The 11,271-nt window shown below is 44.2% G+C and overlaps 1 protein-coding gene across 1 annotated transcript; it reads right to left on the reverse strand.

Annotated features, from left to right (window-relative positions):
- Positions 1–5,501: 5,501 nt before the first annotated feature.
- On the reverse strand, positions 5,502–9,158 carry LOC123048990 (trehalose 6-phosphate phosphatase RA3). The gene is made up of 9 exons (XM_044472001.1): positions 8,751–9,158; positions 8,508–8,648; positions 8,305–8,376; positions 7,783–7,878; positions 7,553–7,606; positions 7,114–7,363; positions 6,576–6,646; positions 6,372–6,464; positions 5,502–5,967 (listed from the first exon to the last, which is right to left on the reverse strand). Exons 1-9 carry the CDS (start codon positions 8,994–8,996, stop codon positions 5,914–5,916), a joined length of 1,077 nt encoding a protein of 358 aa, XP_044327936.1. The 5' UTR covers positions 8,997–9,158; the 3' UTR covers positions 5,502–5,913.
- Positions 9,159–11,271: the final 2,113 nt, after the last annotated feature.

An 11,271-nucleotide genomic window follows, 5' to 3' on the forward strand; every position in this document is an offset into this window, starting at 1 on the left:
CGATCGCGTAAGGCGATAAATAGTCGGGAAAATCCTATATGCCGCATATTGCGTCAAGATGTCGAGGGCAGGAATGAGAGGGAGCGACGCGATCTTGCCCAGCCTGTTACTAGTTAGCCTAGCAACGGTTTTCTCCGGTTTTGGGAACCTTCTAGAAGGTTAGAAGGTTCCCTGAATCGGTTTTTTCTTTTTTCCTCTATTTTTTTGTGGCTGGTTTTCATTTCGTTTTTTTGTTTCTTTTTTTATTTTCGTTTTCGTTTTTATATTTTCTGTTTCTTTCTTCCTTTTTGTTTATTTATTCGAAAATTTCAAAAAAATTCAGATTTTCAAAAAATGTTCCTCTTAACAAAATTTGTTCAGAATTTAAAAAATGTTCACCTTTCAAAAAATGTGCAGGAATTACAAAAAATGTTCCTGTTATAAATTGTTCACAAATTCAAATATTGTTCAGATTTTTAAAAAATATCCCTCTCAATAAAATTTGTTCAGAATTTAAAAAACTGTTCACGTTTCAAAAAATGTGCAGGAATTTCAAAAAAAACTGTTATAAATTGTTCAAATATTCAAAAAATGTACAGGAAATCCAGAAATGTTGCTATTTTTTTAAATTTGTTCACAAATTCACAAAAAGTTCACGTTATGTTAAAATTTGTTGAAAATTTCAAAAAGTGTTCATGATCCCAAAATCTGGTCGGATTTTTTGAAATGTTTGTGGTTCCAATTTTTTGTTCGGAATTTGATGAAATGTTCCATTTGGCACTTTTTGTTAATAAATTCTAAAAATGTTCGTATATGAATTTTTATTCAAATTTCATGAAATGTTCCTTTTTAAATTATTTGTTCAAAAATTCAAAAAATGTTCGAAGTTTCAAATTTTGTTCAGAATTTCGTAATTTGTACGTGTATTGAAAAAATGTTCCTTTTGCCGAAAATTGTTCAGAAATTCAAAAAATGTTTGTACATTTTCAAAGTATACACTTTAAAGAAGCACACTTAAAAAAACCATCACTGCAGTAGCTAATTCCAGTTCGCTACATTAATTGATTGAAATTCGCTACAGTAAAGCAGCCCAGTTCTCTGCAGGCAAATTGTTCTATTGCTTGCAACAACGCCAGTGATATGATGCATGCATTGCTCCGGCTGCCGGAGGATAAACAAATACTTGTTGCATGCCTGCTCTGGAGATGGTGGACCTGGAGGAACAAGATAAATGCTGGAGAAAGTGTTGAAAGACTAGACAGCTTGTCTGTAGAGATTAATTACTGGGCTATTGAATCACTAACTCTGTGCAGGCCCCAGCGTACGGTGCAGCGGCTACAGCCATCGCATGTTTGGAGAAGACCTGTGGAGGATGTGTTAAAAAACAACTGTGACGGGGCCTTTTCAGAACGGCAGGGCGCAGGTGGATGGGGTTTCGTTGTCAGAGACCACCTGGGAGATGTTCGAGATTCAGGTTGGGGATCCCTGCGCAATGTCGCCTCTGTAGTACAGGCGGAAGCAGAAGCATGTGCTGCCGCTCTTGAGGCGGCGACAAGCTGGGGAATGACAAACGTCCAAGTCGAGCTGGACTGCCAAGTTCTGGTGAAAGCACTGCAAGGTACCGAGTCCGACTTAGCTGCCGAAGGAATCCTGTTTAGAGAAATCCCTGAGTTTGCCAGGATGAACTTCAATTGCATTTCTTTCTCTTTTGCCCCGAGGGCTTGTAATGCGTTAGCGCACGAGTTAGCAGCCTTTGGTGCTTGTCGTCCTGTGAGCCGGAAACTATGGTCTGAGGACCTCCCGGATGATGTAACTATTCATCAGGCCAGCACTATGGCTGGACCTGTGTGATGTATGGAATCCATGTGTTCCATCTCAAAAAAAAACTAGTTATTTAGATTGTGCGCTGCATTTCAGACATGAAAACTTTTGAGGTGGAGTGGCCGTGAGGTCGCAAACACAAGACGTTGGTCTCGTGTTCGAATCCTCGCATCGCACCATCGTTCCCTTTTGCTGTCTTTTTTCGTCTCGCGGTAGAGCTCGATGGGCCGGCTCAGTCGCGCTGTCTCCTGAGCGAACGCCCAGCATTTTGACGCATAATGCGGGAAGAGTTTGGGCTGGGATAATTTCAGCCATTTCGATTAACAGAGTGAAAAACCCGAACGGCCGAAATTTGTTTTTTCGGGTTCTGTTCAGTTTTCAGTTAGTTAGTTTTATGCCCACCCCTATTCTTATATGGTCTATTTTTTTTAAAAAAACAATGGACAATGAACAGAGATGCTCATCTAGGGGTGGTTGCTTAGGTGCGGACTTATCTTGACATCCATGTTGTGAACGCGGGAACGGAAGCAGGGCGGCGACCTACTCCCTATATTTCGACGATCTTGCATTGTTTCTCTGAACAGCGCGGCCAAACCAAGGACAAGCCCAACATCACCAGTATCGGAGAAAAACAAAGATCGAAAGCCTGCAGCTATGTGACAATAGGCATGCAAAAGCAGATGGAAAAGACAAAAAAAATGATTTTGGATTCACCGTGCTCCACTGCACATAGCTCTTATGGAGATCTGAAACCCCATGAGTTTTTGGCCTCGATGAAGGCCAACGATGCCGCCTTCCTCGCCAAGACACGCGTCACCAGTGCTCCATTTCTTGAGATCTAGGCCGTGTCTATTGAGAACGATGGGGAAGAGATTGGCGTCGTTGCGCTATTATGAGGGAAGGGTGACTGATCGTCTTTGACGGATCTAGACGGCAACTTGTGGGGCGATGATGATGCAGGAGCCTCGGGGAGGAGTAGGAGAGTGAGGATGCGGGGGCGGCGACGATGGGAGCGGCGGCACATGAAGTGGGAGACAGGACAGGTTAGGTCTTGGCGCTAGATGCGTCGTTAAATCGACCGAATTTTTTTGTGTCACGTAAAAAATCAAACGAAATTTCAAACACACCGCATATGTCACTGTAAATTTTGCCTTTCCGGCTCACAACGCGCCTTTCACACTGATATTTTGTCTGTTACCCGCAGCTGTTGGCCTGACATGACATAATCTGTGCAACATTTGATTGGAATTCCAAATTTTATAACTTTACATATACTTACAATAAAAAACAAAACACTTAAATGAACCTTGAAAAACCATAGAAAATTTAGAGTCAGAATTTTTTCGCTCACAAACAATTTTTTGTTTCAAATATCTTGTGCATTTGACCAAATATTGTACATAGGTCCTACAATATTTTTTTATGTATTTTAAAATATAATTGTTATTATTGTACATAGAAACAACGGTACACACGTAGTTGCAACATAACATGAGTAGATGGTGGGTATTACGACCTTCGCTTGACCTTATAGAGAAGGTCATAAACAAACAACCATAAATACAATGACATTTTCTTACATAGGTTTCATCGCCACGTTGGAGCATGACTAAGTCCTATTTTTGGATCGTGTCGAGGGAGGCTTGGTAGAAGGCCGCGGATCGAAATCGACTTTCAAAATCCAACTCTTAGACGCTCTTCCTCGACGTTGGATCGATCAACTTTTTTGAAAATTACAAACATTTTTTTGAAATTAGTGATCACTTTTCGAATTCATAAACATTTTAGAAATTCCTGAAGATTTTTTGAAATTAGTGAACACTATTCGAGCTCATGAATATTATTTGAACTTCATGATTATTTTTCGAATTCATGTACATTTTTTGAAAGTTGTGATAATTTTTGAACTCACATTTAAAAAAAATTATGAACATTTTTTATATTTCATGAAACCTTTGTTAATCTAAAAACATTTTATGACAGTATTGAGAAATAGTTTCAAATTTGTGAATATTTTAAGAAAATCACAAGAAATTTTCTAACTCCCGATTTTTTTTGAAATTAGTGAACACTTTTCAAACTCATAAATATTTTTGAACTTCATGATTATTTTTTTAATTCTTGAACATTTTTTGTAAACTGTGATAATTTTTTGAACTCACAAGTATTTTCTAAATTTATGAACATTTTTGGTTCTTCAAAAGTTTTTTTAATCTACAAACACTTTTTAAGTATTCAAAAATATTTTCAAATTCGCGAACATTTTTCAAAACTCACAAGCATTTTTCAACCTTCCAAATATTTTTTGAAATTAGTTAACACATTTGAAACTCACGGACAGTTTTCAAACTTCATGATTATTTTTCAATTCATGAACAAATTGTTTTTGAACTAACAAACGTTTTCTAAATTTATGAATATTTTTTGTTTCGGAATCCTCTTTGAATCCACAAATTTTTTCAAGTTTGTGCCAATATTTTCAAATTCGTGGATATTTTTCAAAAATCAAGAATTTTTTAAACTCCCAAACATTTTTTTTAATTAGCGAACACTTTGTGAACTCATGAACATTTTTTTAACTTCATGATTATTTTTTGAATTCATGAACATGTTTTGGAAGTCATGAAATTTTGTTTAACTCCCTAATATTTTTTAAATTCATGAACATTTTTTGATTTGGGATATCTTCTTAAATCCACAAACATTTTTTCAAGTTTCGAACATTATTTGCAAATTCGTGAATATTCCTGGAATATGTGAACATTGTTTTGAATTAACAAATATTTTAAAAATTCACGAACCCTTTTTCATATTCGTGATTTTTATTCGAATTCCCCTTTTCTGAATTTGCGATGATTGTTCAAAGCTTCCTGAACATATTTTGATTTCCTTTTAAAATGAAATGGTAATAAAGGAAACAAAAATGAAAAAAGACGCCCCGCCCCGCACAGGGCTTTTCCCCTAAGAATTTGTAACACTAGGTACCGGCATACAATTTCACGTTACTACAATCATATCTGTAACACATCTTTTGCAACATAAACATATATGTTACTGTTGTAATATCCTTGTAACACCTTTTTAGATCAGACCGAGTATGCGTTACCTTCAATCCTTGCAACACAAGTGATATGTTACTGCAGTTTTACTTGTAACTAGCAAGGAGCCTGTGCATTGCAACGGAACCACTATAAAATTAGCTCTGCCATGGCTCAAAATTTGTTAAATATTTCTACAGGGAGATTGACGACAGGGCATGGTGGAGGAGCAGCTGGCGTGGAGGGCGTATGGAGGGGGTGGGAGGACGTTGCAGTGGGTTCTAGAGTCTGGACTTTATCTTCAGGAACCTTCGCCGCCACAGGCAAGAATGCAAGGAGATGAACCAGAAAGGAAATGAGGCAAGAATGCAAGGAGATGAACCAGAAAGAAAATGAGGCTGGGATGAGTAGCTCCGTATTTTATACAGTGGCAGAGGTGGGTAAATATCTGCTACCTCCGGTGGCAAGGCCATGTCTCTATGCACAAACATCTCAGCCTTGGTTCCAGGTAGATCGAATGGCTCACGTTGTCTAGAGGCAGACAACCATCACCATCAACTGAGATTTTTATAGGAGTAGAGACACGTTTTGTCATTTGTTACATCATTGTGTTACTTAAAGTATGTTTTGTTGTAGCGACGGATGCCGGAGCAAATTTGCGGGTTAAAGTTGAAGATGCTCTAACACAATAATATCTTTAACAACTTCTCAACAGAGATCACATCAGAACAAGCTAACGACGATGCAAACAATAAAACAATTTTATAGTGCAGGGCGAGAAAAAGGAGGGCTACTTTGTCAATACCATTTCTGTCATAGCTAAGCGAAGGCTAATTACAAGACCTTGAGAGAAGGATACAGTAATAGAAACCTTCAGAGCCAAGGCCTGGCATGGGTCACTGATCGATCTGGATCTTCTATATCGACCTTGACACGCATGCATGCATTGTTCTACTAGATGAAAGGAGAGACAACAGCAAGTCCAAAAAGGAAACAAGCTAGACTTGATGTACAAGCCATATAGCCTGCTCGATCTTCATGTTGAGTTAGAGCTAGAAGGCTGCTGATTCATGAATTAACCCTTCTTTATCCCGTTGCTCTTCACTAGCTTGCGCATGAACTCCTTTACCTGCACAATGTATATGACCAAGCCAGGTTACACATATGAAAACAAATCTCATGTCAAACTCAAAACCCATGACTACAAACTTGTAGTCTACAAGAAAGGCGTCACACCTAACATTTCATTGCTTTATTTCTCCTAACAATCAACTTTACGGGAAGCAGTTCGAGAACATATATACTGCCAGGTCTACTATATAACAGCAGTGACCACAGTATATACAGTAGTTGCCTTAGGTAGCTAAGTAGCTAGCTAGCCGTGCAAATTTTAGAAAGCATAAAATTACTGCGCAAAAATAGGCATGCAGCTATTATACATTCCATACATATACATGGATCACTTTTTATATACGTAACATATATATAAATACACATATACTCCCTCTGAAATGAAATATAGAAGTGTTTTACCTCAGCAGGCTCACGCAGAGAGTACGATGCGCTAGTGTCCTTTGGAAACTTGGTCACAAGGATCCCGATGCCTTGTCCCATGTTGCGCAGCACCTATTTTGATTTTTTTTTTTTGCAAAAGTAAAGGGTAGGCAAAGGAGTCACTTTGCTCTTTCTTCCAATCATAGCGCAAAAGAGGACATGTAAAACACGCACTATATATACCTTGAACGCATCCTCGTCTGTGCGGTCATCTCCAATATATATCGGGAAAACGTCGCCACGCCCCGCATAGCCTGCAAAGAAATAACCATCCAGAACTTAATGTTATTAGGAAGTAACTAACAAGACATGCATGAAGTAGCATCAACATTTATGCATGCACTATATGTGTTGTTTCTTTTTTTCTTCTAAGCAACGGGTTGTGCCGTCAATTTCCATTAAAGAAACCTTCACGGTATTTTTTAAAATCTTTATTGGGCTCCTTTTGCAAAGTTTCCAGGGCTATGGCCTTTTCTTGGTCTTGTGGAGTTTCTGTGTACTTTGTATTTGTACAGAGTGTATTGTTTAATGACGATATGTTCTTTTTCTCAAAAAGAAAATGCCATGTCTACGACAATCATGTGTGGCATGTGCGGTTTTCTTTGCAGGCTATGCGCGGCGTGGCGGTGTTTTCTAAACAAAACAACGGACTGCGCCGTCGATTTCCATTAAAGAAACTGCCACGGTTACAACAATCTTGATGTGTTGTGTAAGAACTCACCGAGAGACTTGAGCAAGAACTTAAGGGCGTTTCCTTTGTTCCACTTGATGAAGGGGCGGATCTCGAGGACCTTTCTCCCCTTGGTGAGGCAGAGTTTCGGGTAGTCCTCCAGCACCGCCTTCACCTCCCTGCCCAGAGCGTCCCATTCCGCCTCCTCGACGCAGCGGAAGTGCACCGAGAGGCAGAACTTGTTGTTCTCCACCATGGCCCCCGGGATGGACTCCATCTTCGCCGTCAGCGTCTCATACACCTGCAAATTAATCGATCCGAGCCACACTTGTCAGCAAATCATTTACATTCTAGTAGCTAGGTGTACTAGTAGCAGTAGTGGACTTGATGGCGAGAAAAATTACAACACGATTAGGAATATTATTTCTCAGGTACGTAGTCTAATTAATCTCTCACTGGTGAAAGACAGGGTCAGGTCGTGCATGCCTACCTCCTGAATGACAGGCAAGAACTCGGTCGCCGGCTGGCACAGAACCTCGTCAGCCTGCGTAGACAAACCCAACAACCACTCAATCACGCAGCTCACAAGCGACTTAATTACAGCAAACAAAAAAAATTAGGGCCAAGGAAAAGTCTCTTTCATGAGGACTGTAGACAGAGAGAGAGAATAAGTCAAGAAGAAAATTCGGAGAAAGGGAGATGTCGACTAACTTAACTAACCTTTGCCTTGTGGTTGGACACTTTGGTTGGGCCCTTGATGTCCATGCCGTGGCTCCCGGCGTAGTACAGCTCCTCCAGTTTCACAAAGTTGAACACCTGCGTATATTTTGCACCGCATGACCATAAATACAAATACAGTGATCTTTTTTCTTTTCTTTCGTACGTAGGCAAAACATAAAGGAATGAGCAAAAGGGTCCCGGCCTTTCTGTGGGCGGAAGTACTACTGCGAGAAAACGCCCATAAAAACGCTCGCTATGCGAACTCTTTGCATGTACTGTTGTGTGTATAGCGTCTAGGTTCACGCCCGCAACCAAATGCGGCATGCATGCCATGTCACGTGGGCGGTGAAAATCACGCCCAAATATTACAAAAGGGAGACCTGGAAGATTCCGTTTACGGTGCACGCTGGTGGAGCCATGGTGGCTCCATCGTCGTGTGAGGTGCAAGGAACCGGCTTCTTTTACGGCACCAAGAAAGCAACAAAAAATAAATGCAGGAGCAGCAAGGAACCAAGAATGTACCTTGTCTCTACATCTCCCACTCACGATGGCGGTCGGGAAATGCTGGGCGACGCCCCTCACCGCATCCCTCATCTGCGTCAATCAAAGAGAAAAATAAGAACAGGACACCGCGGAGGAAACCTCTGTGAACAGAGCATGGTCTGCTTCGATCGCGTCGCGGAAAGGAGGCAGAAGACACGAAACGAGGGAGGAAGGAGACTGACCTCTTCGGTCATGACGGCGCGGTCGGGGTCCTCGACGATCGGCGACAGGGTGCCGTCGTAGTCCAGGAACATGACGATCTGCTTTCCCTCGGCCGCCGCCAGCACGCCCTCGAACCACTCCAATGCTGACGGGTGCTTCTCCTGTGATTCAGGCAAAGATTCCTCAATAATCGGTTGAAGAGAGGGAGGGAGGGTGGGAAAGAAAGCAAGCAGCAGCCATGGGTGCATGTGAAAGAAACTTACGATCCACTCCTCGTGGTCGGCGCCGGCGGGGGACATGGCGTGGCGGGGCGAGGAGGCCTTCATCGAGTCCAGCAGAGACCCGGCCATCAGCACCGCCGAGGTGGCAAGGTCCATGCGGCTCAGGGAGGCCTTCCTGCAGTCGCGCGCCCTCCGCGGCGGGAGCGACACGAAATGGCGACCCGGCTGCGCCGGCGCCGCCACGGCGGTGACCGCGTCCTCGGCAGCAAAGGCGGCGTGGTTCATCATGACGAGAGCGCGGACCGACACAGGGAGAAAGACTGAAGAAGCGCCGGGAGAAAAGCAACAAGATGCGTGGGCTACGACGAGAGCAGCGAACGAAGAGAAGGAGAGGCTGTGATAAGGATGGTTCGGGGGGGAAGGAGAGGAAGTTGGTTTGATGGTTTGGGCGGTGGACTCCGGCTCTATATATAGCGTGTAAGGGCTGGCCCACCTCTTGGAATTTCTGATGTGGAAGTGACACATTTTGATGATTGGGAAATACCGGGAACAAAGAAGAAGAAATGAGATGTCCACATAAGGGAGGATATCTGGTGCTACGCGAGCACCTAAGATTAGGTGCTCCAGGAGCTTTTCAACCGTTAGATCTGAGATCCAAAGGCCGAGGAGAGAGCTCACGCTTTTATTCAAAGAACACCCCAGAAATTTAGTATTGCAAATCGGGTCCAGCGCATCTGTAGACGACCGTTGGATTTCAGATCCAATGGCCGAGAAGCTCTTGGAGCACCTAAACTTAGGGGCTCCCGTAGCACCTGATATTTTCCGGTCCACATAATTCCAAACATTTTGCGCTTCATGTTAATTGTGTTTCACATGAATTACGTATACTCCAAGAGTTGTAGTGAGGCGATATGTTTATCTTGAAATACAAATATTGCGTGACCACATGTTTCTTCTACTACTTGTTTTTGCTGGTAATGTCATGTCACTTACATGCCAAATATGGCGATGTCGCCTAGCGGTCGACGGAGGCTTGGGTAAGTTACTATGCATATTCGACGAAAAAAAAGTTACTACGCATATTATACCTTTAACGTATACTGGAACCTTTTTTTTAGGAAAAGGCATCAGCCAAGCCTGAGATGGGGCTCGAGTCTAGCCCGGCTTTGATTTAACAAAGCCATCAACCTACCAGGACTACAAATACACGCGGGTGGCGTAGCTACCGAGATCAATGCAGTTAATTATGTCTCTCCTAGAAGTTGGTTATCAACTTCTCATTTTGTTCTAGAATTCTTCTTTTTTGGGGCCATTTATGGCATGCAGGAAGAGCCCGAGCTGCTGCTGCAGGTTTTGAAAAGGGAATCGATCGTGATTTGGAACCTCAGGCAAAGAAAATGAAATACACCGCGAAAGGTACAAGAACGAAGAACAACATGAAACTAAGCCTCACACACTACGACAACTAAACAAAAGTAATTTAGGATGAAGCCATAGACGCCGAAGTCCTCAACCGAGAATGTAGCACCAGGAGAAAGATCACACAGGCTCAAAGGAGAGAGGGACTGGCACCAGCGGGGCCATGCACCTACGGACCCCAACATGGCACATCCAACACCCATCTTCGAAGGAGGCCACTACCTCCTCACCTGGATCGAAGCGTCACATTGTCACAAGCTGGGATGGATGCCGCCAGAGTGACCACATAGAGAGGGTCAGCGCATCCCCACGAGCCACAGGAGGCTCTCCTTGAGCAGAACAAGGCTGTTGCACACATCCAGCATCGGTAGAGGGGAAGCATCACGCCAGGACGAAGAGGGCCACATCACCGCCAACCACCCACAAGCGCCCACCGACCACAAGGCTCCCAAGGCAGCGCCTTCAAGAAGGGAACAGCGCTGGGAGCGTCGCCGCCGCCCAACAGAGCTAGGGCTTTCTTTCGGGAGACCTAGGGGAAGGGGAAGTGGCGGGGATAGTCCATACCGATGCCTCCAAGGAGGGGAATGGTGCTCTCGGGCATCGTCGTCGATGCAGCTGCCATGGCCGGCCAGGGATTTTGCCCAGACTACCCCAGCGCCACCAGCCACACCCCCTATCCAGGATCCGACGACCAAAGGAGGCACAGCCCGGCCAAAGGGGCCCGCACGCCAAACAGGGGAGGGGAGAATGCCAAATCTCGCGCCGCTAGCCGCCAAAGCAATCACCAGCCGCCCGCCTCCTCCACCAAGATCCCGCCGCCCGCACGACCAGGGACCCCGGATCTGCCGTCCGCACCACCGGTCGCCGCAGATCGGGCGATGCCTCACCAGAGGAGTCGCCGCTCCGGTTCTAGGACTCCCCGCGCAAGGGCAGGGCAACCGAAGGCCCCGCCTCCACCATCCTTGGCAGCGCCATGGGCTTGCCCGGCGGCTGCCTTAGGCAGCGGCGAGGGGGTTGGGGGAAGGGGATGGCCGGCGGCGGCCTGGGGTTGCCGCCCCCTGAGTCGCCCAAGCGGGGTAATGCGGGGGTGGGGGGAGCCTCTCAGCATAAGTCAATGCTCTGAATCAATACATACCGTGGAACC

This window comes from Triticum aestivum, chromosome 2D (genome assembly GCF_018294505.1).
Source record: "Triticum aestivum cultivar Chinese Spring chromosome 2D, IWGSC CS RefSeq v2.1, whole genome shotgun sequence".
In the NCBI taxonomy this organism is placed as follows: domain Eukaryota; kingdom Viridiplantae; phylum Streptophyta; class Magnoliopsida; order Poales; family Poaceae; genus Triticum; species Triticum aestivum.

Coding starts and splice junctions, on each gene's coding strand:
- LOC123048990 (XM_044472001.1), bottom strand. CDS start 8,996: ATGATGAACCACGCCGCCTTTGCTGCCGAGGACGCGGTCACCGCCGTG. Junction 7,879..8,304: donor GTGGGAGATGTAGAGACAAG/GTACATTCTTGG, acceptor AAATATACGCAG/GTGTTCAACTTTGTGAAACT. Junction 7,364..7,552: donor TCTTGCCTGTCATTCAGGAG/GTAGGCATGCAC, acceptor ATTAATTTGCAG/GTGTATGAGACGCTGACGGC.